This window comes from Zingiber officinale, chromosome 9A (genome assembly GCF_018446385.1).
Source record: "Zingiber officinale cultivar Zhangliang chromosome 9A, Zo_v1.1, whole genome shotgun sequence".
NCBI classification, from domain to species: Eukaryota; Viridiplantae; Streptophyta; class Magnoliopsida; order Zingiberales; family Zingiberaceae; genus Zingiber; species Zingiber officinale.
In genome coordinates this window covers 134,057,149-134,078,182 of record NC_056002.1, presented here as the reverse complement: position 1 = coordinate 134,078,182, position 21,034 = coordinate 134,057,149, and the positions used below count along the sequence as shown (strand labels likewise).

Genomic DNA, 21,034 nt, shown 5'->3' with positions numbered 1-21,034 from the left:
ACAAAAATAAAAAATAAAAAGGACGCTCCACATTAATAGAACCATAATATTGACATCCTTCTTCTAAAAAAAAAAGAAGTCAAATAAACATCTCTTATCCTAAAATATCCCTAGATTTAGTGTTACACATTGTAAAAACTACATGCTAACTTTTACACGTTCGATCATAATTAAATTATGTTCATTTAAAATATAATGAGTGTTATAGAGTTCTCATCATTTGATTTACTCGTTGAAATATTATTTTAATCATGTTATTACTCAAAAAATCAAAATGAAAATGATATAAAATTACTATTATAAAAACTAGCAACTAGATTCTATAACTGTAGAAGCTAATATCTAGCTTCTACAACGTGTAGAAACTATAGCCCCTAAGGTTAGCTCAATTGGTATGTGCATGGAATAATAATTATAGTGGTTGGGAGGTCGAAACTCAATAAGAGATTTCATCATCTCTACATACGCCCGCCCACGCAGTTGCTAATTTGTGTTCCTGCTGAACTCTCTCTCAATGGTGGGATAGTCATGAGAGGGTTGCAAACATAATTGTGGAAGCTAGCATCTTGCTTCCATAATTGTAGAAGCTAGTAGCCTAGCTTATGCATGATCGAATGATCAAACAATGTATTGTAAAAGTTAATTGCTAGCTTTTACATATTGTAGAAGCTAGATGTTTGCATCTATAATTATAGAAGCTAGTTGTTAGCTTCTATACGACCAAATGATTTGATAATGTAAAGATATTTTGGACATATCACTTTAAAAGAGACGCTCATTTGCCTTTAATAAAAAATGGGACACTCATATGATGAAAACGCAAATGACGGTCGCCAACCCTTTTATCTAATGTTATTGTAGCAACTATCGGTAGCTGCTACAACGTGTAGAAGTTTCGAAGTAATTGCTACAATGTACTTAGGATAAGTTTAAGATTTACATCGTGTAGAAGTCACTGAGTAGCTACTACAACCTGTAAAACTTATCCAATATTTGTTAGAACGTATTTAGGGTAAGTTTAAGATTTAGGGTTGTAGTAACTACATAATAGTTTTTACAATTATTTTAAAGTGATTTTAATAAAATTTAAATAATTTTGATTAAGTTGATAAATAATATTTTGATATAATAGTATTCAAAAATCCTAAATTCTAACTCACCCTAATAAACACATTGTAGTAGCTACTAAGTAGATAGATTCTACATGTTGTAGCAGCTACTCGGTAACTCGTACAAATGTAAACTCTAAATCCAAATTTTAAACTCGCCCTAAACACGTTGTAGTAATTACTTTGTAGCTTTTACATATGGTAGCAGTTAATCGATATATTTTATAAGCAGCCCCGGCCCATAGGTCGGACCGTCCTGGGCGATTGACCAGGCCCCAAGTTTGGGAGGGGCCCACAAATCATAACTTTTAATATATATATATATATATATATATATATATATATATATATATATATATATTGTTTTAAGAATTAGACTTTGTAAAGTAAACCTAACGGTCCTAATACTGCTGCACTTTTCTTCGCCGCCACACAATTTCACAAGCAGACAAGCTCACTTTTCTTCCGCCGCCGCACAACTGCACAAGCAGACAAGCTCAAACCTCAGGCTTTTGCAATTTCTGCCAAGTGCTGACGCTCTCCTACTGTTGCACCTTTTCTTCCGCCGTCACCGCACAACTGTAGTCTGCACAACACAAGCAGACAAGCAGCAAGCTGTTTAAGGGGGTGCCAGATGTATGATTAACCTGAAAAAAAATGTTATTTCTTCATTTATCAGTAGAATGATAGCAGACTGCTCATTGTTCCTGGCATGATCAGATTGATTCTGCTTAGTCTTCTTGAATATCATGTTTCTTGGTGTTCAGCATCAGCATCTTGCTTTGTATTTCTAGTTTTCTACCACTAATATTCATCTCACAACTTTGTTTGAAATTGTATACTTGTCAGATTGCACGAAAAAGTGGTGTGGATTGTTGAGAAACTAAGAATACTATTTCTTCCCTTGTGTCATTTCATGAGATGCTTTGAAGTTATCAATAAAAGCTCTGATTTTCTTAACACATTATCCTGCAAATATTTTTGCCGAGGGTCGACGCTCTCGTATTTTCTCTTTTCTCTTAGATTTTTTTTTTACAATTACTTCACTTTTCTTTTAATCTTCTCTTTTCATTTTTGTTTGCTCTCCTTTCTACAGGCGACTCCGCGACGGTGTCACAACGACCTTTACCTCTTCTCTACACGGCTACATCAGCTGACCAGCACTCCAGCACCTCCTGCACACAGCACGCTGCACCTGAAGATTTTGAACCTCTACGGCCTGCGTTGCGGAGGTTTGCGAGTTGCGACAGTTGCGGATTGTCATCTACTCCTATTTTTCTTCCAGGTGCATTTATTCCAGTTAATTTAAATTATAATTTTATTCAGTTTATTTAAATTATACTTTTGCAATTATTGTAATTTTGTGCATTATAATATGCAAAATATATTTCTGGATGTGAAAAAAGAAAAAAAAAGAATAGAACAATTAAATGAATCACAAAGAGGTGCTCTTAATAAATTCTTTATTAAAAGATCAAGTTCTAATGAAAATATAGAAAATTTAAATAGGGATAATATAGATGAATTTAAGGAAATATATGATGTTAATGAGGAGTCTAATGAAATTCATGACATTAATGATGAGTCTAATGAAATTTATGACGTTAATGATGAATCTAATGAAATTCATGATGTTAATGAGGATAAAGATAATTTAAGAGAGCATGAAAATGCTACTAATGTAGTAGATAATGAGAATACTAATATTGATAAACAATTTATTCCTCCACTTGATATATATGATCCAAGGAATTGGGATAATCTTGATAATAATGCACATAATATTTTAGTTGAAAAGGGGCCTATAAGAGAAATGAATCTCATATTTCCTTTTGATCACTACTCTAGACATTTTTCAAGTACTCATTTTAAAAAATTAAGTAATGGAGAGGTAAGAGACCGAAAGTGGTTGGTATACAGTAAATATGTAGATAAAGTTTAATGCTTTTGTTGTAAGTTATTTAAATCTGAAAATAATAGAAGTTCTTTAGCAAATGATGGGTTTAGAGATTGGAAACATATCAGTGAACGACTTAAAGAACATGAAAATTCTATTGAACATATAACTAATATGAACTCTCGGAAAGAATTAAAAATGAGATTAGATAAAAATGAAACAATAGATAAAGATCTACAACAAGAAATCTCTAAAGAAAAAGAGCGTTGGAGACAAGTTCTTACAAGAATATTAGCAATTGTAAAATGTCTTTCTAAACGTTGTTTGGCTTTTCGAAGATCTAATGAGAAACTATATCAAGAAAGTAATGGAAATTTTTTAGGATTGATTGAAATGATTGCTGAATTTGACGTTGTGATGCAAGATCATATTAGACACATTCAAAATCATGAAATTCATCATCATTATCCTGGTCATAAAATTCAGAATGAGTTGATTTCTCTTTTAGCTGATAATGTTAGAAGTATTATCATTAAGAAAATTAAGGAGGCAAAATATTTTTCAGTAATTCTTGATTGTACTCCAGATATAAGTCATCAAGAACAAATGACTTTCATAGTACGATGTTTTAATATGTCATCTAACAATGTGAAGATAGAAGAGTATTTTTTAGAGTTTTAAAAAGTTAATGATACATCTGGTTTTGGACTTTTTAATCAATTAAAAAATGTGTTAAAATCACTTGATCTTAGTATTGAAAATATTAGAGGTCAAGGTTATGATAATGGTTCTAATATGAAAGGAAAACACCAAGGAGTTCAAAAGAGGTTGCTTGAAATAAATCCAAGAGCATTATACATGTCATGTGCTTGTCATAGTCTTAATTTAACTCTTAGTGATATGGCACATTCTTGTGTTAAAGTTGTTTCTTTTTTTGGAGTAGTGCAACGCATATACACATTGTTTTCAAGTTCTCCTAAAAGATGGAAAGTTTTACTTGATAATGTGAAAGGATTAACTGTCAAATCTTTTTCAAACACACGTTGGGAAAGTCGTATTAAAAGTGTTCAAGCTATTAGATTTCAGGCTCTTGAAGTGCGAAGTGCTTTATTAGAATTATATAATATTTGTGATGATGCAAAGTCTAAGAGTGAAGCTGAAAGTATAATTAACTCAATTGAAAGTTTTGAATTTTTACTTGGTATGGTTATTTGGTATGACATTTTATTTGCTATAAATATGATAAGTAAGAAGTTATAATCAAAATTTATGTGTATTGATTCTGCTATGAAACAATTAGATGGTGTAATATCATATTTTGAAAAATATAGGAACGATGGTTTTGCAACAAGTTTGACTATTGCTAAAAGTCTTGCATCTCATATGAATATAGAACCAATATTTTCAATGAAACGTCGTATTTTTAGAAAACAAATAATTTGATGAGAAAGAAGATGATGAAATTCCACTATCACAGAATCTTTTAGAATTGATTATTTTGTGATTGTTGTAGACATGACAATTTCTTCTTTGAAAAGTAGATTTGATGAAATGAAAGCATTTGAAAATATATTTGGTTATTTGTTTGATTCGAAAACATTAGATAATGATGAGTTGGGAAAATGTTATATTAATTTAACATCCACTTTTACGCATGAAAATTCATTAGATGTTGAGTTAGATGATTTATTTACGGAATTAAAAATATTACAAGTGACTTTACTAAATGAGATAATGTCAGCAATTAATATTTTTAATTTTGAGAAAAATATAGATTATTATCCAAATGTTGCAATTGCTTATAGAATATTATTAACTATGTCTGTTACCGTAGGATCAGCTGAAAGGAGTTTCTCAAAATTAAAATTGTTAAAAACATACATGAGATCAACAACGTCACAAGAGAGATTGAATGGATTAGCAATTTTATCTATTGAAAAAGAGATTTTAGAAAAATCTTGAAATTAATAATATTATAGATGATTTTGCATCTAGAAAAGCTAGAAGAAGTCATTATAAATAATTATTACTTTATGAAAAAAAAAATTAAGAACCTCTTTTGATCGTTTCGCCCTGAGCCTTCTGATTGTTAGGACCGGGGTTGTTTATAAGTTGTAGTAGTTGTTCGGTAGTTATTATAATAATGCTAGGTCAAGGGTATTTTTGAGAAAAAAAATTGAAGGAATACCTTTTTGATTTTATTTATTTTAAGAAAGAGATGCCTTTTGATAATTTTTAAATTTTGGAACGCCTTTTTTATTTTTGCCCAATAAAATCCTCCTAGGTCAATATTACTCAAATATTTGACCTAAGTGGAAGAAATTGAACCTCGATGTAACGGCGACATTGAAATCACAGTCGAGGTGACGAAAATAATCTCTTACAACATGCAAAATAAGACTATAAATAGACTCAATATGATCCAATCATTCACTGAAACCCCACGTTAATACAACCCTTTAGTGGATTTTATTTCTACAAGGATGAGTGGTAAAGCATTTATAATCATGGGTTAAACATGAGCTAATTTAAGCCCGAATTAAGCTTTATAAATTACCTTCATCAATGTTTCCTTAATTGATACTTGAGTCGACTTATTCACTCTTAGGAAAAATGAACAAACAGAATATTATATTCATATGCTTGTGTTTAAACCAGTCGATTAATTAGTCAAACTGATACCATGAACAATGAAAATTTTAAATCGATTGATACCATGAATCATCACTAAAGATATCTTAATTCGACTAAACAATAATAATTTTACTATTACAACGGAATGTTGAGTAGCTGCCATGGAACAGTTAGCTGTTACAACACCAACAATTCAGAAGCTTCAGTTGATCTTGCAATGACATAAAAGTAGTTGTAGCAACTTACAGTTGGCCTCGTTCTGCGAGTATTCACAACGATATTCACACACTCTTCGTCGAGTAAGAGACTTGGGCTTAGGAAACATACATCTCAATTCACCAGCTCCACTGGCTCTCCTTGATGCTTTATTTGCCTCTACAATTAGGAAAATAAATGTTTCTTCATCAACACAAAGGAACACTTGTACTCCAATCTATCTATCCGTCTTGTTATTTCTTGGATTATCTTTTTTAAGGAAAAAAGCAATGCGAAATATGATTTATTTATCAAGTAAAGCTTTTTGATATGATGACTGAGAATTGGGCAAATTTGATGCATTTTGTTTATGAAGCCAACTTACCTACCATCCAAATCTAGTAGCTCATGGGTAATTCATTTTCAGCCTCTTCAATTAGTTGTTCTTCGATCTCTGCATCCGTAAACGTGAGAGCTCGCTGAAGTTTTCTATGGCAGAATACCTCAACTTCGGCCATGAAAACAGCTGTGACAGGTCTGTGATCGGATAGTTTTATCTCCGCTCTCTTGTAATTTACAAGTTTAATGCCTTTGCCAAATGATAGAATGCGGTCGCACCTGCAAATAAATGTAAATAGACAATCATGATCAGAGATATCCAATCATCACAAAATTTACTAAGAATGCCGTCATAAAATGAAGGAAAAGATGCATCACACCATGCAGGAGTTCGCTTTCCACCCTTTGTAATCTCCCCAATGTATTTCTCTGAGTTCAACTCATATTTGTAGGTAGGAGGGAAGTTTATAACACCTTCTGACCATCCATCAAAAACATGCCCTTTCTTGAGCTCGAGCCTCAGCTGCAGTGATAACAAATCATACCAAAATTTATGTAAAAGTTTCTTTTCATATAGTTAGTGAATTTGAAGAGAGAGCGTGATTTAATGAAATCAAATTATTGTGCTCTTTAACAAAAATAAATAAATGAATCAAACAGCAATATATCTCGCTCTTAATTTTAAGCATCCAATTTTATTAGCAACACTTAGTGAACTTGAAACACAACAAATCACGTACCTGGTCCTTCTCAAATAGTTTACACCATTCCTTTCTATTTATTAGTTCATGAGTTCTTTCATATGGCAGGTTGATGCGGTAATTTAGATCGCCTAACCAGATGATTCTTCTGAAAATTGAATTCGTAGAGATCAGAAATTCTGTATGCAGGTAAAGAAAATGAATTCAAACTTCAAGGCTAAAAGGAGATGTGTCATGTTCAATTTTCCATGTTATAAGTGGCTAGGAATATCGTCAACATCATGAGGCCTAAGTTCAGTTTTCCTGTTATATGTAGTCTATACAACTATAGCATCATCATACTCGATTTCTCCATTGAGACTTGATAAAATAATAGTTCTAGAATATATTACCATTTCAATTATGATTTCAGAAAGAAATTGACTTGTAATAGGCTCTGCAGTGTTTACTTACTGAATTTGATATAAATATTTACTATCCGTTTGTAAATAATTATTTTGCAATTTATCTTCCTATCCCCATGCAAAGCCTTGGGGACTTTCAGTAATTCTAAAGGAGTAACTGGGTGGTTCCCTTCATATCTGAAACCTTTAGACCATCGCACCTTGTGCTCTCCCTAGGTTAAGACTTTGATTAGCCGAAACATTCTCATATATTCTATGTAATTCAAGAATAAACAGAAGTGCTGCACGTCCTCCACTTTAACTAATAAAAGCAGCATAGAGTCATTTGAATGCAAATCTTAGGACGTGATGGACATTTGATTAACTTACTCGTGATCACAGATCGTCTTAGGCATTCTACCACTTGGAACTGCAGAAGAACAGAATAGTGTTCTCCTTTGAATTTCTTGCACATCAGCATTCCTTCGAAGTTCATCACCTTCTTTTTCTCCCGAGGTTAGATGACTACATATGAAGCAAAAATGTGTCTGATATATAGACATGCTGACTGATATAGATCCCTGTAATGAGGTACAAAGATTGAAGGTCATTATTTTTAGGATCAAGTTATGCAATAAACAAACTTTCATGATATGAATAACACAAACCCTGGCACCTCTAAGCACTTCAAAATTTGAAAAAGAGAAACATTAGGAGAAAAGAGTGGCATAAAGTAGTGTAAATGTCCTCTCAATCCATCAATCACCAGGCATCTGTAAAGCAGCCTTTTCAAGATGGAAAGTTACAATTACAAATTTTTTGAAAGTTTGTGCATTGGGCTAACCAAAGCGCTAAGATGTACCAGGTAATTGTCAATTAATATAAAGAGTGAAGAGAAACTTCAACCCATCAAAACCTTTAAGCCATCGAAACCAGTAGATTCCACTCATATTTGGTTGGTATTTTTAGAATTATATTATAATATTTTATCGTTCATTACATGTTAAATTTGTCAAGATGCTTGTCCTATTCAGCGACTGAGATGAATCTCATAAACTTTAAAGCATTTTATGACTATCCATAACTTACCAAAAGAAGACATGACCATTGGGTCATTCAATCCAATCCATTTTTAAGGACTAACCTTGTTACCTATGTAGCCCATGACACCTACTCCAGCAGTTGATATTTTCAAGTTCTGAATATGCTTCCGCAGGCTTCTACGAACCCAGACTGAGAGATAAATACCCACCATTTGTTTGCTTATAATTCGCACAAACAATGACCTTTTCTTTCTATTTGCAGCAGACTCCAAAACTGATTCAGGACTCACAGATGGATATGCTGAAGCTTTAGGCTCAACATTGAGAGACTTGAAGGAATTGCATGCTTTAAAAGATTTAACTGCATTTAATGATTTTGGTCTTAGTGAATCAGCATTATATTGAGATAACAAATCCAGTGGTTGTTCTGGCCAAATTAATCCAATCCTTTCTGAGCTGCTTAAAGTTTTGGTAAGCTTCTTTTTTTGACTTACTATGGCTTCTGACCTCATATCATGATTGTTAAAGCTCAAATTACCATATCTTTTGAAAATATGTTCAAGATTTGGTTTATGTGCATGTCGATCTGTGACTGAAAAGTGCCTTTGGTCATCTGTATTTACATCAATCTGGTCTTCATTGAACTGGATATTCACGGACTGTGCATTGAATTGAATGTCCTCATCACTGTCACTATCAGACTGGGACAATAGTTCATCTTCTATGGCAAGAGAATCATCAGATGGTCTGAATCTTGATGGTGAAGGAGGATCGCTGTAACATTTGTATTTCTCTTTAAATGACTGAATCTTGTTCAGCGTCTCACGAATTATATGTTCCCATCTTTGGATAGGGCGGCTATCCTCAGCACCAAGGACATTGCCAGCATTTAGTGGAACAATTTCCTGAAAGCTGCAACAATAGGGAGCCTATTTTAGTGCGTGAAGAAACAGAAAACATGTTACCATCAGAACTGAATAACATAAAGAATTAATCTGTTCTTTGTGTTCCTTTGTACCCATGTCGAATAGCGACATTTGGACTTTGACACTCCTAGGGGGATACCTGATAATTTTCCTATACAAACAGTTACCTTCGTGAAATTCTTGACATTTGGACTTTGACACTCTACAAACACTGTGAAATTCTTGACATTTGGATTTGACACTCCTAGGGGAACACCTGATAATTTTCCTCTACTAACACTTACCTTTGTGAAATTCTCAATATCTAAGTTGCAATGGTTGTTTTCCCTGATGATCTCATCAGCAATTTAAATTTCCATTAAGGAAGAAGAGGAATAATTGATTTACAGAAACAGGAAAGGCTTAAAATCTACACTTCCAGTATGCATACCACAACTTATAACTTCATGATTGGACAACTCTATGTGAATATGCAATGAACAACATGATTAATAGACAATTTTAACTATTAGTATTATTTTCTTCACAAAGGTAATAGCAAGCTAGACACATACAAAACAATTCAAGTTAACATAGAAACAGGACGGCCACAGCATACCTAGAAAGCTAAACCTATGATATTTGTGAGACGCATCCACCCACACACAAATAAAAAAAAAAACATGTCAGGTATCCAACACTAAAACGCTCAAGGTTAGGCATCAATATCTGCATGCTTTTGTAATATTCTTATGCTCTTTTCTTCCGTGTGGATCAGCATGAACTCCATGTTAATAATAGAGTTACCATAAAGAACTGTATGTGTGTCTCAATTATATTCTGAGGTTATTATTAAAGTTAGTTTTAAATGACCAAGTTCATGTAGGGAGCTGGTTCACAGGTGGACAGTAATCCAAAATTTGTCTTAAAAGAGTTAGCTAAAGTTTACAGGAGTTGAGAATGAACTATAAACTCCCCATTTAAGTTAGATAAAATTTACATGAGTTGAGAAAGAACTATAAACTCCCCATTTATATGATGTTGTCACAGCAACAACATCAAGCAAGTTTAATGTGTATGTGTATGCCCTTTTCCTTTTATCCTCTTCCAAAAAGATATGAGTTCTCTTCTCAGAAAATCTAAGGAGATCTTGTGTTTTGTACTCAGACAAATCTATCATCAATTTTCAAAATTAAAGATGAGTTCTCCTTTTAATTGAAAGTTGATGATAGATTTGTTAATACACATAAAATGTAATACATATTTAGAAATGTTTCCTAGATAATAAGATTAGATGCTATTACTTAGTGTCTTTTTTTTTAATTACAAAGAAATACTAGTATTACATTAAATAAATCATGTCTATAATATAAAAAATTTAATATTATATCAAGTTTATATATTGTAGTATATAAGGATGTGCTATATTAATCTATTAATGATAGAATATAACAAGTAGTTGAGAGAAAATAAAACTTTATAGCATTGAGAAAATAATACAACTTAAAGGCTTAAGACTAAGGAATATGGAAAAGGCTTATTCTCTCTAACACTCCCCCTCAATTATTAACATAACATAAAAACAAATCAAGTAACAGAGAATACTTAGTAAAAATGTCAGGTTATTTGTTCTTTTGAAAAAGTGTATGGGCGTGCTAATCTACTCATACATGACTACACCTTGAATGAAGAAACACTTTCCTTCAACGTTTTTTGTGCGCTCATGAAACATTGAATTGTTTGCAATATAGATGATTGCCTAATTGTCACGATACATATCCATTGGTTCTGTGATACACATAACACAATCATGTTTTTTGACTTCCTTAATAAGTTTTATGTAGCTGAAGGCTAATCTCTGTTTTCATATTTGTACAAATGCAGCAAAATCCTACGGAATCATTCTTACTAGAATCTCATCATTTGGTACTAATATTTCTTGGCATGATGTTGTCAGCACATAGAAACAATGATCAGTGGTTAATCATACTTAGAGTGTGAACTATGATATAACACTTATGTCAAGTATAAAAGATTAGAGAAATACATGTGGCATCTAAAATTACTTGATAATTGATCGCTGAATATAATTTCAGGGCAATTGCTTGTGTTATTAGAGGTTACCCAAGCACATATATGTCTGCAGCTTCCTCCATATGTAGCCAATCTCTGATGTCTAAATCATCCGGTGGAAGTCTTCCCCCAACATTCCATGTTCCTGCAAGGATCCTGATTGACCAAACAATTAGCAGATTACCAACTTCTAAACCTTCTGATATTAGATACCCAGAAATACAAATGGGGATAACAAGATATGAATAAAAAATGTGATAACAAGGAGCCTTTGGATTTTCCTGCAAAGATCCTGATTGACCAAATAGTTAGCAGATTACCAACATCTGCACCTTCTGATATTAGTTGCCCAGAAATACAAAAGCGGATTATAAGCAATGAATAGAAAGTGTGATAACGAGAAGTCTATGGATTTTCCATCTAATAGGATTATCGCTTGCCATTAATCATGTCAACATAGTTTGGATAAGGTGATATTAGACATGCCTTAGTTCCTTGGTATTTATATATTGAGCGCGAAGAGTCTCAGATTTTCGTCTTCGTAACCTATAAGGAATGCTGTCCCTGCGATTAGCTGCAAATAAAATATAAGGGCACATGCAACCATGAGAATTGTAGCTGTTACCAATAAATCAAATGTATAAAGAAATATATGATAGCACAGACAAAATTCAGATAATATATATATATATATATACACACACAACTCTGATGCCCTGCACACTCGTTCGGTGCACACTCTTGGGAGACCCTCATAGGTCCAGGCGCCCGGATGCACCTCCGAACGCTCGGATGTCAGGGTCGCCCAGGAGTGTACACCGAACGGGTGTGTAGGGTAATATATATATATATATATATAGAGAGAGAGAGAGAGAGAGAGAGAGAGAGAGCACAAAACTGAGGCAAACTCATGCACTTCGTAGATGTCTTATGAATACTTTATAGAATCAATTAGAGCTTTCTTGTTTCTTGGAACAGCTAGTCTTATATCTCCTTCAAGCTTTCTAGTGAACAAAAGGATGGTCAAATTACAGCAGATACAACAGTTTATCAACACATGACAATGTAGGCTTAGATGGAGAAATATTTGAGTTAGAGCTGTTGAGTGGATGATTCACTTCAGCAGGACTAGGAGTTTGGCTGAGCTGGATTTTTTCTAGGAGGTTGGTCGAGGTCTGTTATTCATTGTTGTCGGATTCATGATCATCTCTCAGTGACTAGTTTGTTATTTTTGGATAAGTTCATGTGAAAACAGTAACAAATTTAATCTAAGAAAGAAAAGTTATCAAAATCTGGAAATTAGACATTAGTAATGGAAAAAAAAGGAAGGAAAATTTACCATTGGTCTCTGCACCAAGTCCACCCAATCTCCTCTCCTCATCACGCAATTGACGCTCCCAACCGCACATCTCTGCACCAAACCAATATGGGCACACGGATTATGGGAAAGATTAAAAAAAAAAAAAAGAGAACTCAATCGACGGAAAGAACCAAAAGGGGGGAGAATTTTAATTTTTTAAGTTAAGGAGAGAGTTAATATGTTCACAAAATGAGTAGAAGAAGCGAAACCACAACCTTCGTACTCGAACTCGCTCTCCGTGGTCTCAGATTCGTCGGCGCTAAAGTCGGACTCTCTGGAGCTGATATTGAGCCACTTCTTGAGAACGATCTTGGGCCACAGCTGCAGGCAGGCGCAATCCAAACAAGAGAGTTCAGTCCAACTCCACTGCAATTCCCCCGACCGACAAGCGCGACAAAAAAGCAAGCACGGAATGGATCTGGCCGTTCACGCCACTGGTAAAAGGGAGACAAGAACGAAATCTGAAGCCTTCTTACCGCTTTTTGCTTCTTCATCGCTGCCTGCCTCATTTTGCAGGTCGACGGAGACGGCGACAGTGAGGCGATACGAAGCTAGGAATGGAGCTCCTACTCGTCCCCCCAGCGCCACCAACGAGAAGAGGGAGATCGGACACCGAGCGAAAATAAATAGAATTTTTCGATGGAAAGGTCGCTATGTGGGGTCTCTCGGGAGTCGTCGGATCTGGACGGTTCAAATCCGTTTAAAAGGTAGACAAAGAAAGGTGCGGATGAATCGTTGACGAGATATGAAGCGTTCAATTAGCAATCGGACGGCTGAAAATTGTCTTTCTAGGCCAAGATTGAGCTTCAATTTCAATGTAACAACAGATAAATTTTTCTTAATAAATAATTGACTTAAAAATATTGAATTAAACTACCTATTAAGAATATTTTTTAATTTATCCTAATAATTGATCCAAAATTTACGTGAGCACACCGATAATCTTATAATTAATCTATATAAATTGAATACTTTAATCAATTAAAAAATAAATAATAATAATAATAATAAATACTTATAAAAATTTACCATTGTCTTCAAGTATATTATTATTTTTTATCATAACATTAAATCTTAAATTGATCAATCAGTTGTATGAATAAAATAAGTCAACATTGAAATGGTATTATAGCAATTCCGAGTTTATAGTTATTATTTTAGTATAGTAATTACAATTTCATACATATTATAATACGAATCTTATAGTTGAAAGTAGACACTCCATAAAGTTGAAAGTAGGATACCTATAATTTTTATAGTTGTCAGTTGTCTTCTTCTTCGAAGAAGAAACATTAATGATACTTTAGATTGTGAGCCTTATCGGTTGGTTCCCATTAAACATTTGTAGAGATATTCATAAGACGAAGATTTAGGTATCTAGCTGATAATTTTAATTTTAGAAAATAAATAAAGGATAATAATGGAGATTGGTTGTCTATCCACTTGTATGTCTAACTAGTCCTTCAGGTGGACATTCTAACCCCGCATATAAGCCCTAGACAAATTTGAAAGATGACTTCTCGTTCAACGATTAACATCATTTCACTAAAGGAAAATACTCTACAATACCCAGTAAATAAGATTCAAACAGCAAGAATTTGGAAAATTATGTGAACATCTTGTCCTTATACCATGATTCGAGGGACATTCGGATGAGTCTAGTGATTAGCACGTGAGGTATTGTCACTAATGAGGTCTGGGGTTCGAATCTCAATAAAGTCGAGGTAAATGTCTTCTTTTTGTGCTAGTCATTATTCTAAAAGCTGGTAGCCGGCCGTGATTTACTTCCTCCGTATTAGCCCAGAGACAGATTAACGAGGACACTGAGGATGAATATATTCATCTTTTACTACCAATGATCCGAGGGACATTGAGTGCTTTACCATTACGCCATATGAATATTTAGTCATTGCCATTGAAGAAGAAACATTAATGGTACTTTAGATTGTGAGGCTCAATGGTTGGTTTCCATTAAACATTTGAGATATTCATAATGGTATCTAGCTAATGATTTAAATTCATAAGCTGGTGGAGTAAGTAGATCAATTCTGAATACGAATATATATAATTTTAGTGACTAAGTTTAGTAGCGGATTCAGAAATTTAAATATGTAGGAATAATTATAATTTAAGCTGAGTACGACTAACTTTTTTTTTTGAACGGTTAATTAATTATATATAATTAAAAAAAATATTTTTCAAATAACTTCACATACAGCATGCTGCCATGGATCTGCTTCATTTAGTTAGTTAACGCCTCGAATTAAATTCTCACGATTAGTAAAGATTAAGGTACTTTGATATTTCCACGGCCAACGAGTAAAGTAATGGGCTCGTCGATCAAGTACAAGCCGTTGTCCAAGTGCATCTCAGCACCATCGAGATTATTCACTTCGACGATAAGCCATTGACCTGTTGCGGCGACGCAAACGTTGGTGATGGCTTTCCCAATGGCGGTTGTAGAATCCGCTTTTTAAGTTGGATTTGCGCTGTACTCGATCGCATAGAAGATACGGGGTGTAAATTTTTACAATGCTTTATTTTTTTCTTAAAAGTTCTTTTTCAAATAAAATAACGGAAAAAGTCTTATCGAAAGGGTTGGTGCACCAGAAAAGAAAGCAGAAGAACAGATAAAAAGTAGAAATTAAAGCAATGACTCATTGACGAAAGTGGGGAAGGCGAAGGCAAAGTAACATCGGACATAATATAGATTATTCTAGGGCGTAATATTATAGAGAGATTAAAAAGAAACAAGAGAGAAATAACGAATAAGAAGTAGCTCAAGATAGTTTTTTTTTTTTTTAAACTTCTTGAGAAAATAAGAGCGGGAAATAAAGTACAAAAAAGATGTAGTTGTGATGTGGCTTAAGCGAAACCAATTGATTCAATATCAAAATAACTTGTCCCCAAACATCATCTAAGCATATGTTTATATAGCTCTCAAAACTCTCAAAAAAATCTAAACAGAAAAATAACCAACTAGACTTATTTCCTAAGATTTAGGATAAATTAACTATCAAGACTCGGTTCATAAGATTTAGGACAAATTAAATATAAAAAATAAACTAAACTTAATTAACGGATAACTACTTTAAAAAAATCTCAATTTTGGATTCTCTCCTGTATCAGTCGCCTGAAGTTGAAGAGAACTCGCCCTCGAGTTTTGGGTGGGTGTATCCGGCTCCAGAGCGCAATGACTTAGATGTTTTACATTAAAAACATCAGAAGTTTTTAAATGGCTAGGAAGTCGCAACCTGTAGGCATTATCATTAATCTTTTCTAGTATCTTGCAAGGTCCAATCTTTCGATCTTTGAGCTTGTTGTATTCACCAACAGGGAAATGGTCACGAGTTAATACAACCCAAACTATATCACCAATGTCAAAAAGAACCTGACGTCGATGCCGATCTGCCCTGATCTTGTATTTGGTGTTACTTTCTTGAATAACTTGCTTAACTGAATCATGAATAACTCGAAGATGCTCGGCCATCGTCCTCAACCTTGGGGTTAGTTTGTCCGGGGCACGAAATAAGGACTAAAACCAGTACCCCAGATGAGTTTCGTCCATAACTTTGAAATGACTTAAACCAGTGGTCATGTTCTTTGATCTATTGTATGCAAATTCTGCTTGACTAGATCCTATTGCTTCAGTTTGGTTCTTGTGAGACATCTCAGAAGATTTCCTAAGCTCCGATTCACTACCTCTGTCTGACCATCTGCCAGAGGGTGATAGGCGCTGCTGAACTTTAGCTTTGCCCCTAGCTTTTCCCATAAAGTCTTCCAAAATTGTCTGACAAATTTAGTATCATGATCCGAAGTAATAGTTTGAGGAATACCGTGTGATCCGGCGGTAAGAATGGGGGACCCCATTTAGCAGAGTCAACACCACGTGGAGGTCGAAAGGTAAAAGGCCAACCAGAAGCTTGGCCGAGCTGATTGTGATGGTGATAACCGGCTGAATCTTCCGAGCGGAAGCGATACACCCCTGCGGGGAGTCGGGGTTCCGACGCTTATGATGAACAGTATAGTAGAGCCGAGCGGATGGCCCGCTCGGCCGAAAGAATGAAACACTGCGAACAGTCCCGAGCACGCGACCAGGAAGCTCCCGAGCGGATTAGGAAGCTCCGACCGGTCGGACGTGAGGAAACCGCCGACCGGTCGGACGCTCGGCATGGAGACAAGGACAGAAACATCCTCTGACAGCAGGTGATACGCAGGATCTTAAGGCATGGACTCACTGTCCCATCAATGACGTGCTCAGACTGTAGCAGTAAGGGGTCAGGCAAGCCCATCTGACAAGCCCATACTAAGGTATGGCACATAACACGTGTGCACCTCGGTATGAGTGCACATGCCTCTTCACAGCCCTATATAAGGGTCCTCACCCTTCGCCGGAGGTACGCTCTCTCGCATGTTGGAGCCTCATATCTACTGTCTGCTTGCCTGACTTGAGCGTCGGAGGGTCGTCGCCGGGGACCCCTCCCCGGCCCGACTTCTGTGCAGGTTCGCCGGAGGTCGGTGCAGCTGGTCGGAGATAGAGGAGAGCGCCACGTGCCCAGCGTCCGTCGATTCAGCGACTCGGACAGGATCAAATTGGCGCCGTCTGTGGGAACGCGCCTGTATCCGAGCGGAATAGATGGACGAGGCTGGATGACCTCACACCGTGATGCTCCCCCAGGAGAAACTCGACGCTCTAATGGGGGCAAGAGCAGCTAAGCTCGTGGAGCAACAGAGACAAAAGGCTCAAGCTGAGCGGATATCCGAGCGACCCAGGAGGACTGACCGGAGAAACATTAGAAATGGGAGTAAAATAAGGGTCCAATCGGCCCTCAGGTGGGAGCAACTCCTGCCCCGATATCGGTCCGACAAAGGGGTCTTCATCAGGCGTGGCAACTGGCCAATAAGTTTCGACAAGTATAACGTATGCTCCTCACTCCACGGGTATTCGGGAGTTGAGAAATTGGGTCATAGTCGTGCCGATCGATAGGTCAGTTCTTTCAATTACCTGTTGCTCAGATTGGTAGTTTAAGTAAGAACTCCCGTGCCACTCGGCCGGGAGTGTATAAACCGAGCCCAGCGCTCGATGTGAAGGCCCGAGCCGTTCGGCCGGGTATATGATATTCGAGCCCAGCGCTCGATGTGAAGGCCCGAGCCGTTCGGCCGGGTATATGGTATTCGAGCCCAGCGCTCGATGTGAAGGCCCGAGCCGTTCGGCCGGGTATGTAGTGGAAAGTTCCTAGGGTATATGGTATCCGAGCCCGGCGCTCGATGTGAGTTCGGCGGGTATATGGTATCCGAGCCGGCCGATGTGAAGGCCCGAGCTTATATGGTATTCGAGCCGATGTGAAGGCCCGAGCTGAGTATGGTATTCGAGCTCGGCTCGATGTGATGGCCCGAGCGGGTATATGGTATTCGAGCCCATCGATGTGAAGGCCCGAGCTGTTCGGCCGGGTATAGGTATCCGAGCCCAGCGCTCGATGTGAAGGCCCGAGCCGTTCGGCCGGGTATATGGCCCGAGCCGTTCGGCCGGGTATATGGTATTCGAGCCCAGCGCTCGATGTGAAGGCCCGAGCCGTTCGGCCGGGTATATGGTATTCGAGCTCAGCGCTCGATGTGAAGGCCCGGGCCGTTCGGTAGGTAGACCCCGCGCTCGATGTGAAGGCCCGAGCCGCTCGGCCGGGTATATGGTATTCGAGCCCAGCGAAGGCCCGAGCCGTTCGGACGGCAGGTATATTTTAGCCGAGGCTACCTCGGAGAGGATTATATACGAGCCCAGCGCTCGATGTGAAGGCCCGGGCCGTTCGGCCGGGTATATAGTCTCACTTGAAGACCGACGAGCACCGTCGTTAAAAATCGAGAGCCGCGCCGACCGGCTATAAATAACCGCGCCGTCGAGCACCGACGTTAAACATCGAGAGACGAGCCGGCGTCTATAAATCCCCGAGCGGAAGACCGACGAGCACCGTCGTTAAAAATCGAGAGCCGCGCCGACCGGCTATAAATAACCGCGCCGTCGAGCACCGACGTTAAACATCGAGAGACGAGCCGGCGTCTATAAATCCCCGAGCGGAAGATCGACGAGCACCGTCGTTAAACATCGAGAGCCGCGCCGACCGGCTATAAATAACCGCGTCGAGCACCGACGTTAAATATCGAGAGACGAGCCGGCGTCTATAAATCCCCGAGCGGAAGATCGACGAGCACCGTCGTTAAACATCGAGAGCCGCGCCGACCGGCTATAAATAACCGCGCCGTCGAGCACCGACGTTAAATATCGAGAGACGAGCCGGCGTCTATAAATCCCCGAGCGGAAGATCGACGAGCACCGTCGTTAAACATCGAGAGCCGCGCCGACCGGCTATAAATAACCGCGCCGTCGAGCACCGACGTTACAAATCGAGAGACGAGCCGGCGTCTATAAATCCCCGAGCGGAAGACCGACGAGCACCGTCGTTAAACATCGAGAGCCGCGCCGACCGGCTATAAATAACCGCGCCGTCGAGCACCGACGTTAAATATCGAGAGACGAGCCGGCGTCTATAAATCCCCGAGCGGAAGATCGACGAGCACCGTCGTTAAACATCGAGAGCCGCGCCGACCGGCTATAAATAACCGCGCCGTCGAGCACCGACGTTAAACATCGAGAGACGAGCCGGCGTCTATAAATCCCCGAGCGGAAGATCGACGAGCACCGTCGTTAAACATCGAGAGCCGCGCCGACCGGCTATAAATATCGAGCGGCTAAATTTGGCATGAGGGTCGAACGGCTCACGGGATGTCAGCAGCATCGATAAGGCGACGACCGCCCGCTCGGACACACAGTCCAGTCAGTCGGACTCACTGCCTCCTTCGACTAGACTTGAAGGGGAGGCAAGTGATCCGGCGGTAAGAATGGGGGACCCCATTTAGCAGAGTCAACACCACGTGGAGGTCGAAAGGTAAAAGGCCAACCAGAAGCTTGGCCGAGCTGATTGTGATGGTGATAACCGGCTGAATCTTCCGAGCGGAAGCGATACACCCCTGCGGGGAGTCGGGGTTCCGACGCTTATGATGAACAGTATAGTAGAGCCGAGCGGATGGCCCGCTCGGCCGAAAGAATGAAACACTGCGAACAGTCCCGAGCACGCGACCAGGAAGCTCCCGAGCGGATTAGGAAGCTCCGACCGGTCGGACGTGAGGAAACCGCCGACCGGTCGGACGCTCGGCATGGAGACAAGGACAGAAACATCCTCTGACAGCAGGTGATACGCAGGATCTTAAGGCATGGACTCACTGTCCCATCAATGACGTGCTCAGACTGTAGCAGTAAAGGGTCAGGCAAGCCCATCTGACAAGCCCATACTAAGGTATGGCACATAACACGTGTGCACCTCGGTATGAGTGCACATGCCTCTTCACAGCCCTATATAAGGGTCCTCACCCTTCGTCGGAGGTACGCTCTCTCGCATGTTGGAGCCTCATATCTACTGTCTGCTTGCCTGACTTGAGCGTCGGAGGGTCGTCGCCGGAGACTCCTCCCCGGCCCGACTTCTGTGCAGGTTCGCCGGAGGTCGATGCAGCTGGCCGAAGATAGGGGAGAGCGCCACGTGCCCAGCGTCCGTCGATTCAGCGACTCGGACAGGATCACCGTGTAAACGCACAATCTCTTTGAAGAAGAGGGTGACAATCCGAACAACATCTATAGTTTTTCTGCACGCCATAAAGTGAGCCATCTTGGAGAATCGGTTCACCACAACTAGAATAGAATCAGCATTGGTGAGGGTTCTCTTAGATTGCTGACAAACAAAGCAACGGTCCACGAAATGAGCTATGTCACTGGTTAGCTTGATCCAATAGAAGTCGGAAGACATGAGGGCTAATATCTTATCTCGGTCAAAGTGTCATTCGTTATGCAATTCACTGATAATGTGTTGTATATCTAAGAAAGATCCCAAGTCGACAACCTTAATGCTCATGGTAGTAAGCAGGGAAGAATGACAGCTTAGAGCATCTGCAACACAATTAAGACTCCTAGATGGATGCTTCAGCGTGAATGTGGTAATGACTATACTATCAATACACATGCACCACGAACCGTCTTTCTTTTGCACGAGTAGGGAAGGGACTGCACAAGGGCTCATACTCTCACAAATATAACCTTGTCTCAATAGCTCCACAATTTGTCGTTGTAGTTTTTCATCATCCTTAGGGCTAACACGGTATGCCGGCCCATTATGTAAGCTTGACCCCTGAACGAGGTCAATCTAGTGTTGAATGTTTCTCCTAGAGGAAAGTTCCGGAGGAAGATCTTCAGCCATCAAATTAGCAAAGTCAGATAGGAGTTGTTGCATCTCAGCTGGTAGATCCAAGTCTAGGTCTATTTTATCGCTTTTGTAAGAAAGCAAAGTATAAACCA

At 38.5% G+C, this 21,034-nt stretch overlaps 1 protein-coding gene across 4 annotated transcripts; it reads right to left on the bottom strand.

Annotated features, from left to right (window-relative positions):
- Positions 1-5,727: 5,727 nt before the first annotated feature.
- Positions 5,728-13,248, bottom strand: LOC122018998 (type I inositol polyphosphate 5-phosphatase 1-like). 4 transcript variants are annotated; one of them, XM_042576508.1, is made up of 11 exons: positions 13,116-13,248; positions 12,855-12,960; positions 12,619-12,690; positions 11,766-11,853; positions 11,331-11,435; positions 8,403-9,213; positions 7,649-7,839; positions 6,915-7,023; positions 6,555-6,697; positions 6,221-6,453; positions 5,728-6,015 (listed from the first exon to the last, which is right to left on the bottom strand). In XM_042576508.1, the coding sequence occupies exons 1-10, from the start codon at positions 13,146-13,148 to the stop codon at positions 6,234-6,236; spliced, it is 1,878 nt and encodes a 625-aa protein (XP_042432442.1). In that variant the 5' UTR covers positions 13,149-13,248; the 3' UTR covers positions 5,728-6,015; positions 6,221-6,233. The 4 variants fall into 4 exon arrangements, with proteins under 4 accessions (XP_042432442.1, XP_042432439.1, XP_042432440.1 ...); XM_042576505.1 differs by having other exon boundaries at positions 12,855-13,005; positions 13,116-13,242; XM_042576506.1 differs by having other exon boundaries at positions 6,225-6,453; positions 12,855-13,005; positions 13,116-13,242.
- Between the last annotated feature and the right edge of the window lie 7,786 nt (positions 13,249-21,034).